The sequence below is a fragment of the Silurus aristotelis genome, assembly GCF_946808225.1.
Source record: "Silurus aristotelis genome assembly, chromosome: 21".
In the NCBI taxonomy this organism is placed as follows: Eukaryota; Metazoa; Chordata; class Actinopteri; order Siluriformes; family Siluridae; genus Silurus; species Silurus aristotelis.
Genome location: NC_139594.1, coordinates 18,252,415 through 18,269,351, shown reverse-complemented (window position 1 = coordinate 18,269,351; position 16,937 = coordinate 18,252,415). Strand labels below are relative to the sequence as shown.

Genomic DNA, 16,937 nt, shown 5'->3' with positions numbered 1-16,937 from the left:
TATCTATCTATCTATCTATCTATCTATCTATCTATCTATCTATCTATCTATCTATCTATCTATCTATTCTATTCTATTCTATTCTATTCTATTTAAGCTTGTATATTTCGCCCTCTGTCGTCTATATAATGTATTGCAATACTCTTTTGTTCTCCTGAGCTGCATTGACCAGGTAATTTTTATATTTTCCCTACATGATGGAACTGAAGATTATTTTTTTGGGAAACATCCTGATTGTTTTTTCTAATTGTTTGCTAACATGAAGTGGGCTTTAAATTTGTTGACAGAACTTTTATTTTGACAGGCAGGCTGGGCGCAGTGAGTAGGATGTAGGAGGTTGTGGTGTTTGTTGTTGTTGGTGGTGGTGGTGGTGGTTCTCGGTTCCTCCTGAGTCAGTGTGTGGTGTGGAGTCTTGTGGAGTGGTGTGATCTGGTCAGGAGATGGACAGGATGGCCTCCTCCACCTGCGAGAAACCTTCTGGCTCTAAAAAGAAATCCGAAAAGAAAATTGCATCTAAGGAGGAATATAGATTTCTGTCTAGTATAATGGGAATGATGAATAATTTGAGGAAACAGGTAGGAGACCTTTATAGCTTTCGGAATTTTATTCAGTAATTCAGATTGTAGGCGATGACGTCATAACTCCGCGCTTTACTGTACTAAAGGGGCGATTTTAATCAGGCTTTATATACAGTGGGTACGGAAAGTATTCAGACCCCCTTACATTTTTCACTCTTTGTTATATTGCAGCCATTTGCTAAAATCATTTAGGGTTATTCTTCTTCCTCATGAATGTACACACAGCACCCCATACTGACAGAAAAACACAGAATTGTTGACATTGTTGCAGATTTATTAAAAAAGAAAAACTGAAATATCACATGGTCCTAAGTATTCAGACCCTTTGCTCAGTATTTAGTAGAAGCCCCCTTTTGATCTAATACAGCCAGGAGTCTTTTTTGGGAAAGATGCAACAAGTCTTTCACACCTGGATTTGGGGATCCTCTGCCATTCCTCCTTGCAGGTCCTCTCCAGTTCTGTCAGGTTGGATGGTAAACGTTGGTGGACAGCCATTTTTAGGTCTCTCCAGAGATGCTCAATTGGGTTTAAGTCAGGGCTCTGGCTGGGCCATTCAAGAACAGTCACGGAGTTGTTGTGAAGCCACTCCATCGTTATTTTAGCTGTGTGCTTAGGGTCATTGTCTTGTTGGAAGATAAACCTTCGGCCCAGTCTGAGGTCCAGAGCACTCTGGAGAAGGTTTTTGTCCAGGATATCCCTGTACTTGGCCGCATTCATCTTTCCCTCAATTGTAACCAGTCGTCCTGTCCCTGCAGCTGAAAAACACCCCCACAGCATGATGCTGCCACCACCATGCTTCACTGTTGGGACTGTATTGGACAGGTGATGAGCAGTACCTGGTTTTCTCCACACATACCACCTGGAATTAAGGCCAAAAAGTTCTATCTTGGTCTCATCAGACCAGAAAATCTTATTTCTCACCATCTTGGAGTCCTTCACGTGTCTTTTAGCAAACTCCATGCGGGCTTTCATGTGTCTTGCACTGAGGAGAGGCTTCGGTCGGGGCACCGACTGGTGGAGGGCTGCAGTGATGGTTGACTTTCTACAACTTTCTCCCATCTCCCGACTGCATCTCTGGAGCTTAGCCACAGTGATCTTTGGGTTCTTCTTTACCTCTCTCACCAAGGCTCTTCTCCCCCGATAGCTCATTTTGGCCGGATGGCCAGCTCTAGGAAGGTTTCTGGTCGTCCCAAACATCTTCCATTAGAGGATTATGGAGGCCACTGTTCTCTTAGGAACCTTAAGTGCAGCAGAAATTTTTTTGTAACCTTGGCCAGATCTGTGCCTTGCCACAATTCTGTCTCTGAGCTCTTCAGGCAGTTCCTTTGACCTCATGATTCTCATTTGCGCTGACATGCATTGTGATCTGGAAGGTCTTATATAGACAGGTGTGTGGCTTTCCTAATCAAGTCCAATCAGTATAATAAAACACAACTGGACTCAAATGAAGGTGTAGAACCATCTCAAGTATGATCAGAAGAAATAGATAGCACCTGAGTTAAATATATGAGTATCAGCAAAGGGTCTGAATACTTAGGACTATGTGATATTTCAGTTTTTCTTTTTTAATAAAACAAACTTTCTTTCAGCTTTTCCCATTAGGGGTCGCCACAGCGGACCATCCGCATGTTTGATTTGGCACGTGTTTTTACGCTGGATGCCCTTCCTAACGCAACCCTCCCCATTTATCCGGGTTTGGGACCGGCACTAAGGCTTGTGCAACCCTAATGACTGGGGGGCTATGTGTACATTAATGAGGGAAAGAAATGAACTTAAATGATTTTAGCAAATGGCTGCAATATAACAAAGAGTGAAAATTTAAGGGGGTCTGAATACTTTCTGTACCCACTGTATGTCTGTCTGTTTACCTGTCTATATTTCTATCTGTGTATCTGTCTGTCTGTCTATCTGTCTGTCGGTCTGTTTATCTATCTGTCTGTCTGTCTATCTGTCTGTTTATCTATCTACCTGTCTATATTTCTATCTGTGTATCTGTCTGTCTGTCTATCTGTCTGTCGGTCTGTTTATCTATCTGTCTGTCTGTCTATCTGTCTGTTTATCTATCTACCTGTCTATATTTCTGTCTGTGTTTCTATCTATCTATCTATCTGTCTGTCTGTCTGTCTGTCGGTCTGTCGGTCTGTTTGTCTGTCTGTCTATCTGTCTGTTTATCTATCTACCTGTCTATATTTCTGTCTGTGTTTCTATCTATCTATCTATCTATCTGTCTGTCTGTCTGTCTGTCTGTCGGTCTGTCGGTCTGTTTGTCTGTCTGTCTATCTGTCTGTTTATCTATCTACCTGTCTATTTCTGTCTGTGTTTCTATCTATCTATCTATCTATCTATCTATCTATCTATCTATCTATCTATCTATCTATCTATCTATCTATCTATCTATCTATTTATCTATCTATCTATCTATCTATCTGTCTGTCTGTCTGTTTATCTATCTACCTGTCTATATTTCTGTCTGTCTATCTATCTATCTATCTATCTATCTATCTATCTATCTATCTATCTATCTATCTATCTATCTATCTGTCTGTCTGTCTGTCTGTCTGTCTGTCTGTTTTTTATCTGTCTGTCTATCTGTATGTTTATCTATCTATCTATCTGTCTGTCTATCTTTCTGTCTGTGTTTCTATCTGTCTGTCTGTCTATCTGTCTGTCTGTCTGTCTGTCTGTTTATCTATCTACCTGTCTATATTTCTATCTGTGTATCTGTCTGTCTGTCTATCTGTCTGTCGGTCTGTTTATCTATCTGTCTGTCTGTCTATCTGTCTGTTTATCAATCTACCTGTCTATATTTCTGTCTGTGTTTCTATCTATCTATCTGTCTGTCTGTCTGTCTGTCTGTCAGTCTGTCTGTCGGTCTGTTTGTCTGTCTGTCTATCTGTCTGTTTATCTATCTACCTGTCTATTTCTGTCTGTGTTTCTATCTATCTATCTATCTATCTATCTATCTATCTATCTATCTATCTATCTATCTATCTATCTATCTATCTGTCTGTCTATCTATCTGTCTGTCTGTCTGTCTGTCTGTCTGTCTGTCTGTCTGTCTGTCTGTTTATCTATCTACCTGTCTATATTTCTGTCTGTGTTTCTATCTATCTATCTATCTGTCTGTCTGTCTGTCTGTCTGTCTGTCTGTCTGTCTGTCTGTCTGTCTGTTTTTTATCTGTCTGTCTATCTGTATGTTTATCTATCTATCTATCTGTCTATCTTTCTGTCTGTGTTTCTATCTGTCTGTCTGTCTGTTTATCTATCTATTGATCTGTCTGTGTTTCTGTCTGTGTTTCTATCTGTCTGTCTGTCTGTCTATCTATCTATCTGTCTGTCTGTCTGTCTGTCTGTCTGTCTGTTTATCTATCTACCTGTCTATATTTCTGTCTGTGTATCTATCTATCTATCTATCTATCTATCTATCTATCTATCTATCTATCTATCTATCTATCTATCTATCTATCTATCTATCTATCTATCTATCTGTCCGTCTGTCTGTCTGTTTTTTATCTGTCTGTCTATCTGTATGTTTATCTATCTATCTATCTGTCTATCTTTCTGTCTGTGTTTCTATCTGTCTGTCTGTCTGTTTATCTATCTATCGATCTGTCTGTGTTTCTGTCTGTGTTTCTATCTTTCTGTGTCTATCTATCTATCTATCTATCTATCTATCTATCTATCTATCTATCTATCTATCTATCTATCTATCTATCGCCTGTCTGTCTGTCTGTCTGTCTGTCTAAATACTAGATAGATAGATAGATAGATAGATAGATAGATAGATAGATAGATAGATAGATAGATAGATAGATAGATAGATAGATAGATGTGTTTATATATATATATATATATATATATATATATATATATATATATATATATATATATATATATATATATATATATTTGTATATTTGTATATTCACATAGACCACCAGTAGATATAAAATGATATAAGATTATGCAGCAGGATAGTTCTGTAGGTTTTAATGGTATCTTACAGAATTTATGAATATAATAATGTATATCAGGATTGACTACAGTAACTTTCCTAACTGTTTAGGGAATCCTGTGTGATGTTATCCTGGTGGTTCAGGGGAAACACATCCTGGCACACAGAGTGGTCCTGGCTGCTGCGAGCCACTTCTTCAACCTCATGTTTACCAGTAACTATTTATGTTCACATTGTAATGCAGATGCAGTGTTTATTAGTGGTGCATTTTATCACCAATTGATGAATCCAGCAGAATCGTTTTACCGGTTTGGGTCACAAGCCAGAAAAGACATCTAACATAAATGTTATCGTCTCTGTCTCTCTTACAGCGAACATGATGGAGGCCACAAACCATGAGGTGGAGCTCGGAGGTGCAGAGCCTGAGATCATTGAGCTGCTTGTGGAATTTATCTACACAGCCCGGTAATAAAAGGAATAGATTCTTTATACTGATTATCAAATCAGCACCATGGACAAAGTGTTACTAGTCAACATCAGAATTATCAGTCTGAAAAAAGGCATCCAACTCCACATTTTGTGGCCATTTGCTGTTTTAATATCTTACACTCTTCTGGAAAGATTTTTCATTAGATTTTAAAGTGTGCTTAAGTGCTCATTTAGCCACAGGTACTGATATAGGTGAGGCCTGATGTAGCAGGTCATTGTTTACTTTTATCCCAAAGGTGTTCAAAACGGTTGAGGTCAGAGTTCTGTAGCAGGAGATCTTCTACATTCTGAAGTCTTTCTGACTTCATCACAAAACCCGGTGAATCAGTGTTCTTAATTTATTTACTGCCTATATTCATCATGCCATTCTGGGTGATTCTGTCTATCTGTATGTCTGTATCTGTCCCTCTGTGTGTCTGTGTGTCTGTCTGTCTGTCTGTCTGACTGTCTGTCTTTCTGTCTGTCTATCTGTCTATATTTAATTCAATTCATTTTTATTTGTATAGTGCTTTTAACAATGAACATTGTCTCAAAGCAGCTTTACACAGATAATGTGGTGATAAAAAGAAATTCTTTAAGTGTAAGTTTGTCCCTGATTAGTGAGCCTGGTGACTGGTGAATGTGGTAAAGGAAAAACTCCCCGAAATGGCATAAGGAAGAAACCTTGAGAGGAACCCATCCTCATCTGGGTTGCACCGAATGTCCATTTATTAGGACATATAAGGATGTTGCTGGGTACAGTGATGGTGATGCAAACTGTAGTCTTGAGTCAATGTAGCAGACTGTTGACATAAACTGCAGTCCAAATCCATCCTCAAAGCTCCTGTTCTTACTCTGGAATTTTATGGATCCCCAAAGCGTTGATGAGAAACCGTCCCAAGCTGCACAGAGTGGCCTTCATTCGAAGAGAACACTATCCAGAGGCAGACTTGGACGAAGTGGGCAGATCCGAGGAGGGCAGAGGGGCAGGAACAGTGGTCACTGGAACCTCAGGAGAATGTTCAACTTAGAGAGAGAGAGAGAGAGAGAGAGAGAGAGAGAGAGAGAGAGAGAGAGAGAGAGAAGAGGGGTGACAGGAAGAGAAGTATATGGATTATTATGTGTCCTTATTGTTGTATGAATGTTAATGTCACTGTGCAGTTTGGACTCCGACAGGACTCGCTATGGCAACATAACTAAAAGGGAGAACCAGAAGGTAGCACAGACATGAGGGATCTCTGGTATAAGAGACGACCCACCACACCACCGTCAACAAACCCTGGATCCCTCCAGATCTTATCAAGCATCCAATGTATAATGTCCTTTACACACTCCTAAACATTGTTAAGCTGATCTCTCTCATCTGGCTTTGCTGAAATATACAACTGTGTATCATCAGCACAGCAATGAAAGCGAATACCATGTGTATGTATAATTTAACCCAGAGGCAGCATATATAAAGAGAAAAGCAGTGGGCCTAAGACAGATACTTGCGGAACACCAAACTTAACCTCAGAGAGTGTGGTGAACTCACTATTTACCTCAACAAACTGATAGTCAAATAAGACCTAAGCCAGGAGAGAGCTGTTCCCTTTATTCCAACAGCATTTTCTAGTCTAGCAAGCAGTATAGTGTGATCAATGGTGTCAAAAGCTGCACTAAGGTCGCAAAGGGCAAAACAAGTAAAGAGACAAAACCCTGATCAGAGGTAAACCCATTAACAGGTTGTTTACCACCTTAATCAGCATGTGCTATGATGAGGCCTAAATCCTGACTGATACATTTTAAATATGTTATCCTCAGTAGATGTGAGCAGAACTGCTGTGCTACAACCTTTTTTAGAATCATGGAGAAAATGGGGAGGTTTGATATTGGCCTACAGTTGGACAGCTGACAAGGGTCAAGTTCAGGTTTCTTAATTAGGGGTTGATAACTGCAGTTTAAAGGATTAAGATACATAACCAGTGCTGATGGAAGAGTTTATCATTTTTAGAACAGATCAAATTATTTTAGGAATTATCTGTTTGAAGAAACTTGTAGGTAAGGGGTCGAGCACACAAGTTGATGATCTTGATGATAAAATAAATGAAATTAAGTCATTCTCTTAAATAGAAGTAAAACTTTGTAATTAATTGTTATAATTAGAGTTCTATCCATAGAATTACTTATAAAGTAGTTCAGATTTATATTAATCATCTGGACTTTTTTGCCTGATGTTATTATTGGAAATCATTACTACCGTTCGACCGTTTGCATGTTAGTGCAGTGCTTTTACTTTTTGAGAAACTCATATGCATATGTACGCTGAACACTGTATCGTGGTGAAGTACTTATGCTATGACTGAGGCAGATTTTTAAAGAGATGAGGTAATAATCTGAAATAGACAGTGGAATTATGACTCTTTTTTTTTTATATATATCGAATCCAAATTTTAATATTAAATCTAAAGTGCGCACACCACTATGAGTGGGTCCTATAACATTAATTCCTACTGAATTTAGAATGAACACAACTGCTGTTCTTAAGGAGTCTTTATGATTATTAAAATGAATATTAACCAACAATTAATGCTAGATGTCTGTCACTATTTGTATTTGTCTTTCTATCTGTCCGTTTTGCCTGTATGTCTGTCCGAATATATATCTGTTTTTCTGTCTGTCTGTTGGCGACAATACTGGAGTTTTGGTTAAAAGCCTACAGATCCAAAACGCAATATGACATACCAAGACATGAAGACTCTCAACTTCTTTTCTTTCTTTTCTTTTTTTTCTTCTTTATTTCTTCAGCATCTCTGTCAACAGCAACAACGTCCAGTCTCTACTGAATGCCGCTAACCAGTACCAGGTAGAGCCAGTAAAGAAAATGTGTGTGGATTTTCTGAAAGAGCAAGTGGACGCGACTAACTGCCTTGGTAAGTAATTCCTTTTCAAGAATTCCAGACGAATGTGTAAGAATTCCAGTATGGACAATTGCCCAGAATAAAAAAACACTGCATCGGCAAAAGTATCGGGACACCTGATTTTTCCAGGCATATGTGGTTCTTTATCAAACTCATTGTTACTGCAATGTTGGAGGTGCCATGACAATGTTCAGTATCATCTTTTATCTAGTGGACATTTGAATTATGAATTAATTAGTCTAACATCTGTGAACTGGGAGAAACCAAGTGGACAGGACTGGGGGGACTCTTACAGCTTCTGATTAAAAAAAAAAGAATCTACTTTTTCTGACCTATAAGAATCAAGAATTTAACACCCGGTTGTACAGTATGGAAAATACGGCATAGGGGACAGGAAGGACTGTTTGAATTGAGGTACCAGTGACCAGTGATCATGTCTCTTTCTTCTTTTTGGAGCCACCTGATCCATAAAAACCTCTTCAATTAGAGACCACTTTGGGCAGCTGAGGATGGTCCACATAAACAGCTTAGAGATCTATGAGCAAATAAAGAACTATGAGAATGTATATCTATATGTTGGGTTCCCTTTTGAAGCTGGTTCCTCTCAAGGTTTCTTCCTCCATCCATATCTGGGAGCTCACAGTCACCACTGAATTAAACCCGAAATATCTCGGCATGAATCCCTACAGGTATCAGCGCATTGGCAGAGTGTCTGCACTGTCCCGAGCTGAAGACTGCAGCAGACGAGTTCATCTACCAGCACTTCACGGACGTGTACAAACTGGACGAGTTCCTGCAGCTGGATGTGAAGCAGGTCACACATCTGCTTCACCAGGACACGCTGACCGTCAGAGCTGAAGACCAGGTGACCAAGAGGTCTAGCACATCATAGTGTCAGTCTAACCTGTGGTTTCTATTAGTGGTGTAACAGTACACAAATATCCGTACCTCGTATTTAAAGTCAAGGTTCAGTTAAAAAGATTGCTTTTTTATATATTTATTATTATTAAGATTTGTGAACATCAACTGTTTACTTGAAAAAAAAAAAAAGGTTTTATAAAATGCCTGCTTGGTTTAAATAAATAAAATTAAATATATAACAATAAAATAGAATAAATCAAATTAATTATATTTAAATTTATTAATCAATTATTATTTGCACATTAAATTGTTTAATTAAAATGTAATACATGTAAAAAATTGTATGAAATAGTTTACATTTCTTAGACCCCAGGTGGGTAATATATGTGTGTGTGTGTGTGTGTGTGTGTGTGTGTGTGTGTGTGTGTGTGTGTGTGTGTGTGTGTGTGTGTGTGTGTGTGTTTATTTTATATTTCATTTTTTTCATTTTTTAAAGATATGATCTACTTAACTATATATTATTATTATTATTATTATTAATTTATTTCAGCATTCTTTAACAAATGTCTTTATTTAAGAAACACACAAGATAATTATTTATTTTATTAAGTCAATATATTTATTTACATATTAATTCATCCCTTCTATACTTCATTTATTCTCTCCCTCGATATGCGTAATTGTTGTCTTTTATTCCGAGAAATTCTTGAAGCTGGACCAAAAAGGCAAAAGAAACAAGGCAGCGATTTCCCACATATGCAGTACAAATCGTGTTTCCGGTACTGATCTAGTAGCCACGGTGACAGGGTAAAGTGCGAGAAACTTGCGGTCCCCTGCTTATAATGTTTGTGAGGGATGTGTAACAAGGATGGCATTGGGTTCACACATGTTCCGCGCCGAGAGTCCTGTACTGAAACAGTTCACATCGAATACGTGTTCCACCACTTGTTTTTATATATACGACCCACCCAGATGTGAAAAATTCCAGGATAAAGGAATTCAAAGCTTAATGAGCTCATGAATTCATGCACATTTGTAACTGTAAAAACGTCTGTACTCCCTGTAGATCTACGACGCTGCCGTGCGGTGGTTAAAGTATGACGTGCTGAATCGGCAGAAGTACATCGTGGACATACTGAGCAAAGTGCGCTTCCCGCTCGTGTCCAAAAACTTCCTGAGTAAGACGGTCCAGGCCGAGCCTCTCATCCAGGACAATCCCGAGTGCCTCAAAATGGTTATCTGTGAGTCTCTGAATGCCATGAACATTCAATTACAAATTCTTTCGAGGATATAATTAGCAGCTATAATAGGAATATAATATTTAAATAGCACGAATATTCCTTAGAATTACAGATTCCTGATTGAGTTTCCCAAAAGCATCTTAATCGTTCAGACAAGGGCAATGATGTCATGATGAAATGCTGGTTGATGTGTAAGGTGTCTTTCCTGTTTTTTGTGCATGTGTGTGGGGTTCAGGTGGAATGCGGTACCATCTTCTCTCACCTGAGGACAGAGAGGAACTGGGTGAAAGCAGTCGTCCACGGCGCAAGAAACATGATTTCCGCATCGCACTGTTCGGCGGCTCGCAGCCGCTGTCCTGCCGCTACTTCAACCCCAAGGTGCATACTATCGGTTTAAAAAGCTGCATCTCTGCTGGTATGGGAGTGCATTAGTGTCTGTGGAATGGGCAGCTTGCACATTTGGAAAGGCTCCATCAATGCTGAACGTAATAGACAGGTTTTAGAGCAACAGATGTTCCCTCTTAAAAAAAAGAAAAGGCCTTAAATATTTGAGCAAGAAAATGCTAACTACATACTGCATCTATCACAATAGCATGACTTTGTAGTAGAAGAGTCCGGGTGCTGAACTGGCCTGTCTACAGTCTAGACCTTTCACCATTTAAAGACATTTTGCCTCATCATGAAATGAAAAATACAACAAAGGATACCCAGAACTGTTGAGCAGCTAGAATCCTGTATCAGACTTGTATGGAACAACGTTCAGCAACTTCAAAACTTCAGCAACTAGTCACCTTAGTTCCTTATCTTTCACTTCAAATTGTATATATTCAGAGTTTAACCATTTGATATGTTTTTCTTTTGTTTGTTTGTTTTATTGTGAATGGAATATGAATTTGAGATTTGCAAATCATTGCATTTTTTATTTATTTTTTTTTATTTAAATTTTTTACAACAAAAAATCATTTCCCCTCCTCTGCAAACTATGTCGTATTAAATGACAAACAAAGATTTTAACACTATCATGTCACATGCTGGTTCTTAACATTCTCTTGTGTAAGTCTTTGTTCTTTCTGGCCCTTTCAGGACTACAGCTGGACCGATATCCGCTGCCCGTTTGAGAAACGGCGCGACGCTGCGGCTGTTTTCTGGGACAACGTGGTCTACATCCTGGGAGGATCACAGCTTTTCCCTATTAAAAGAATGGACTGTTATAACGTGGTAAAGGACAGTTGGTATTCCAAACTCGGTCCCCCAAACCCTAGGGACAGTCTGGCAGCCTGCGCATCCAAGGGCAAGATCTACACCTCAGGTGGCTCCGAAGTGGGTGAGTTTGGAGAGGAAGTGAAAAACGTGGCTGATGTTTTTTCCCCGTTAGGGGTCTCCCCAGCTGATCGTTTGTATCAATATCACTCTGTCCTTTACATCTGCACATCTTTCCTCACCACATCCATAAACCTCCTCCTTGGCCTCTTTCTTTTCCTCCAATATCAGCATTCTCCTAATCCTGTCATCGAGCATCTTCAGCTCTGCTACCTCCAGCTCCACCTTCTGTCTTTTACTCAATGCCACTGTCTCTAATCCATACAACATCTCAGGTCTCACCACAGTCCTATAAACTTTTCCCTTCACTCTCACAGATACCCTACTATCACCAATCACTCCTGCTATCACTCTTCTCCACCCACTCCACCCTGCCTGAACTCTTTTCAAGTTTCATGTGACAGTTTGTAATGAAATTCTTAAGTGAGGCTCCAGACAAACTGCAGGAAAGTACAGCAAATATTACAAAATAAATATTGAACAATGTGAAACAGTAAAGTCAAAAAAGGAGAAAAAATGTTATAATGAGACATAAAGTTATAAGTATTTACAATTGTGTCTAGAAGTCCTTTTATATATTAAATAAATGATTATGAATATGTATTAATATTATTTATTTGTTATAATATATTACTTATTATATTATTATTTATTTATTTTATATGAATATGTATTCAGCTTATTGGGATTAATAAAGTATCTATCTATCTCTATCGTTTAAATATAGGACATTTGCAGAAGGGATTTTTATAAAAATATGAAAGCTGGAGGAGAATAAGGGGAATGTATATCTTGCAGAAGGTGTGCAGAAATACACAGGGATAGTTTATAAGTAGTTTACAAGTCCACTTGAGCGATCCAATTATATAATGCATTAGCAGGTCCCTTTTTTTATAGCAGAATTCAATTCAACTCCATTCTTAGATCTTTTTTGTTTATAGGTATAGCGGAGCAGAGATGACTTCATTAATTGTAATCACACATCTATGGACATCATAAGAGGACATGCATCATAATCATTATTTCTTTCTTGTTTTCACCACTTCATTTTCAACATAACAGAAAAAGCGTTTTTCATTACGTAATCGTGGTGTGGTTTATTAGAGGTCGACCGAGAGTAGATTTTACTGATACCGATCGCTAGGTTGGATCGTACTTGCCGATAACCGATTAATCACCTGATCAACTGATTAATCCATTCATCAAAATAGATACTGGATAAAAAAAAAACCTAACACTCCATGTAAAATAGAACCGAACTTCATTACCAAAAACTTAATATATAAAAACAGTACTGATTTACGAAAATGTGCTAAATAAAATATAAATGATATATTCAATAAATGAATAAATAATAAATATACTATAGCGCTCTCCGTGCAGCGCGCAGTCTCGTGTGTAAAAACAAACAGCATGTTGCATTAGTTATTCACCTCTAGAGGCCGCTCTTGTGATGACAGCGGGCCGGAAGGCGGAAAAACTATCTGTTTGGATTTCTGCGGATAGTTCCAGAAATCGACTCTTGGTGCTGATTAACCGGCAAAACCGATTAATCGGTCGACCTCTAGTTCTATTGTTACTAGCATTTCTGGCCTGAACGCATCCGTTTTACTTATAATCTATAATCTTTTATTTGACTTCATTCACATTTTCCTATCCAGCAATATATATTATTGCTTAATGAAACACCAACACACTGTCTAACCTGTTATAGGAAGCTCTGCACTCAACCTGTTTGAGTGCTACGACACTCGGACGGAGACGTGGCAGAACAAACCCGGCATGCTCCAACATCGCTGCAGCCACGGCTCAGTGGAAGCCAATGGTCTGATCTACGTATGCGGAGGGAGTCTGGGGAACAACGTATCGGGCCGAGTCCTCAACAACTGCGAAGTGTATGACCCCATCACTGAAGAGTAAGGACACATGTCTCGCACCCTGACCTCATACACATACAGTGGCTTCTAGGCGCTGCCCTGAGGACCTTCATGGTGTGTTTTTGGTTTCTTTTCATTTGGCAAGTCTGAGTGTGATTTTACTTTTTTGGTTAAATATAAGTATAGTTGAATCTGATTATATGCATTGGGTTCAAACTCTTTTATTTAAATGCATTTCTTTCATTAAATACCATTGAAGAATATAATCCAGATTATACATGACTGTTAGGTTAAATGACCTAATAATGAGTAAAGAAGTGGAGTAGTGTGACTGTTATTGTTTTTCTTTTTTGTGACGGTTCTTTAATCAGTCCAGCGTTTTACCAAGTTATTTGTTTTTTACTTTGTAACTGATTGTATAGTACTAGTTGTTTTGTGTTTATAACGTAGGGGTGTAACAAAACAGCAACATGTGAGTATCGCGATATTTTGTTGGCCGATACTGTATTGATTCTCAAAAACGCAATATCGATATTTAACGAACAAAATCAATGGCAGTTGTTTCATTTTGAGTTTCTGATCGACAGCAGTATTCTTATCTCTGAACAGACTGTTAGACTCTACCAATAGAGTCTAATAGTCATAATAGTCTTTCTTTCCTCTCTAGGATTGTAACTTTAGTAAAACACTAGTTAGCGCTCGGATCATGCTCCTACTACAAGCCTACTAATAATAATATAATACATTCATCCTCATCTTTAATTCCACTTTATGTTAGGTGTCTAACTATATTGTTTTTGCTAAGGTTTGAATACGGTTGTGTGCGGTTTAGCTTTCCTAAAATTATATCCTATTCCTAAAATAAGTAATATCAGAATATATATCGTATCACAATGTCGTATCTCAACCCCTGTAACGTGATGCGTATCGCGTATCGTCGCTTAGTGTTTGAGGCCGTGGACTTCTTATAGGAAGGTCGTGAGTTTAAATCCCAGGACCACCAATTCGCCACTGTACGGCCTTATAAGCGAGACCGATAGCTTACCAGGGGTATAAACGTAAGTCGCGCTGGATAACGGCATAATTCCAGACGCCATAAATGCATGTTGTTTACATGTAAACCAGAGCATTAATATAAGCTGGAATTTGATTGGGAATGAATCTACACTTACCTCTAGGGATTTTCAGCACCAGCTCGTTAACATGCGTTTGATTTTATAGGTCTAAAACAGTATTGCCCTTATCTTATCTCCGCGCCTTTACACTTCATCATCATCGCATCAGATTGGTTAGGAAAGGTTGCATAATGAATCGTTGTGCTCCCTCCTCTTCTCCTCCACTCTCAGATGGAGAGTGCTGTGTGGCATGAGGGAGGCCAGGAAGAACCACGGTCTGGTGGTGGTCAACTCGAGGATCTACGCTGTGGGCGGACAGAACGGCCTCGGTATGTTTCCTCTACACAAACGCTAGCTGCTGGAAGATTGGAAAAATCTGAGATGTCATGCATTGGTTAGATGTTCTCAGATACCATGACCATTTTTTTGCCTCCTGCAGGGGGCCTGGACTCAGTGGAGTATTATGAAATATTCAGTAACGAGTGGAAAATGGCGTCGCCGATGCCGTGGAGAGGCGTAACGGTGAAGTGCGCGGCCGTGGGCTCGGTCATCTACGTGCTGGCTGGATTTCAGGGAGTGGGCCGACTGGGTCATATCATGGAGTACTACACGGACGCAGACAAATGGGCCATGTCGAGTAAAGAGCGAGCCTTCCCCGTCACCAGCTGCCTCATCTGCGTGGTAGACACCTGCGGAGCCAACGAGGAGGAAATGAGCTCCTTCCACGAACCATCATCGTCATCATCATCCGCGTCCACTTCAACATCCTCGGCTCCTACAGCACATGGACAATGCTGAGATTGAATCTGGACTAGAGCTTTGTGTATTTGTTGTACAAACGTTTTTATTTGTCAGGTTGTGTTTTTTAATTGAAAAGCCGAGGAGGTATTTGTGTAGTGGCTTCTCCTTGAGATGTTTTTCCTCCTAGTTTTGTGTTTCTATTGTGGCTTTTGTTTTTGCTTGTTTATAGCAACATGCTGGGTTTTTTTTTGTTGTTGTTTTTATTAACATACAGTATGTGGCAAAAACAAGTCCTGAGGGGAAAAACACCACCCTAAGTTTTATTAAACTGTTAATTGTATGTTACTTTTTTTTAAACGATATTTCTCCAAGAACAAAAAAAATCTAAGAAAAGGAAACAAGCAATAGAGTCACATAAAAATGTGATAAAAGAGGCTGTAGAATAGTTTTAACGGTAAACGGAGGTCAAACTAAATTTGTTTTGTTTTGTTTTAACTGTTCACTGCGTTTCGTAGTCAGTATGGTACAGCAGGACTCATTTTCTTTTATTATTTTCTTTTTATTTTTTTTACATACTTTATCTTTTTATTACAGTATTTCTGGACTTTTGCGTAATCCTGCACGTTAAAAGAGAGGACGCGATCATTATCTTTTTTTCTGGTGTATGAATATATAGTACAGGCCCATTTATTAGGAAAACTGATGGAAAACTTTGTACATTTAATAAAATTCATGCAATTTTGCTCATTTCTCGTGTACACGGATAATAGATTTCAAGATGCCGGGATTTGTAGAGGTAAGAATACACATTAAAACACACATGCACAGATATGAAGCAGCTACCGATACGATTCACCTGTATTACGATTTGATTTGACACATTGTGTTTCTATGTAAAAAAAAATGATCGATGCAATTCAATAAGTTACAGGTCACTTTTAACGCATGGCTCTTTCACAAACAGGCATTTGTAGTGCAAAAAAAAAAAAAAAAAAGATAAAATTGTGACTTTTTTTTCCCTGTTCTGTTTCCAGGAAGTTACAGCTCTACCTCTGCCATGTTAATCTGTATTCTATGTAATTCTCAGGACGCCTCAGTCTCTGTAGTGTTGTGATACATTATATCCACGCAAACAGTTTAGCGAGAAGAAATCAATCGACATATCAAATATTGGTCACAAATTATTGGTCACTTTATATAATAAAAGTATACTGAATCTAGTAATAATTATTTATATATATAAATCGGTTTTACAGATGCAAATGCTTTGTATATGCCAGTATCGCCAAAGTGCCACTCTAGGGCCCTTGACGCTCTGTGACCAAAGCTTCCTAACGTGTATATATAAATACGCGAAGAAAGAATTTCACCAACCTATAATGTACATGTGACAAGTAAAAAAAAAGCGAATTAACTGGTTAATATGTGTGCAATGGCAAAGTGTGTAGATGAGAACGAGTTTCACATCACCAGCATCGTGAAATAAAATACAGTGCATCCATTTTCACAGCGCTTCACTTTCTCCACATTTTGTAATGTTACAGCTTTATTCCAAAATGAATATTTTCCTCAAAATTCTACAAACAAGCCCCATAATGATAATGTGAAAGAAGTTTGTTTTAAATCTTTGCAAATGTATTAAAACTAAAAAAACTACGTGCTTCACAGCCTTTACCACGACACATAACGTCGAGCTCGGTTGCATGCTGTGTCCACTGATCATCCCTCGGATGTTTCTACAACTTGATCCAAACTATAAATTCAGTTGATAATAGATGATTTGAAAAGACACACGTGTCTATATAAGGTCCAGGACTCGTCCAAACTAAGTGATCAGGAGAACAAACATCTCTGCAGCACTCCAACAATCAGGTCTGTATG

General features: G+C 38.6%; 1 protein-coding gene across 1 annotated transcript; it reads left to right on the top strand.

Annotated features, from left to right (window-relative positions):
- The first annotated feature begins 313 nt into the window (after window positions 1-313).
- On the top strand, window positions 314-15,803 carry klhl7 (kelch-like family member 7). Its single transcript, XM_083523645.1, has 11 exons — window positions 314-575; window positions 4,645-4,747; window positions 4,905-4,998; window positions 7,789-7,913; window positions 8,591-8,766; window positions 9,829-10,003; window positions 10,239-10,381; window positions 11,087-11,327; window positions 13,038-13,239; window positions 14,547-14,644; window positions 14,755-15,803. Exons 1-11 carry the CDS (start codon window positions 441-443, stop codon window positions 15,111-15,113), a joined length of 1,851 nt encoding a protein of 616 aa, XP_083379771.1. The 5' UTR covers window positions 314-440; the 3' UTR covers window positions 15,114-15,803.
- The last annotated feature ends 1,134 nt before the right edge of the window (window positions 15,804-16,937 follow it).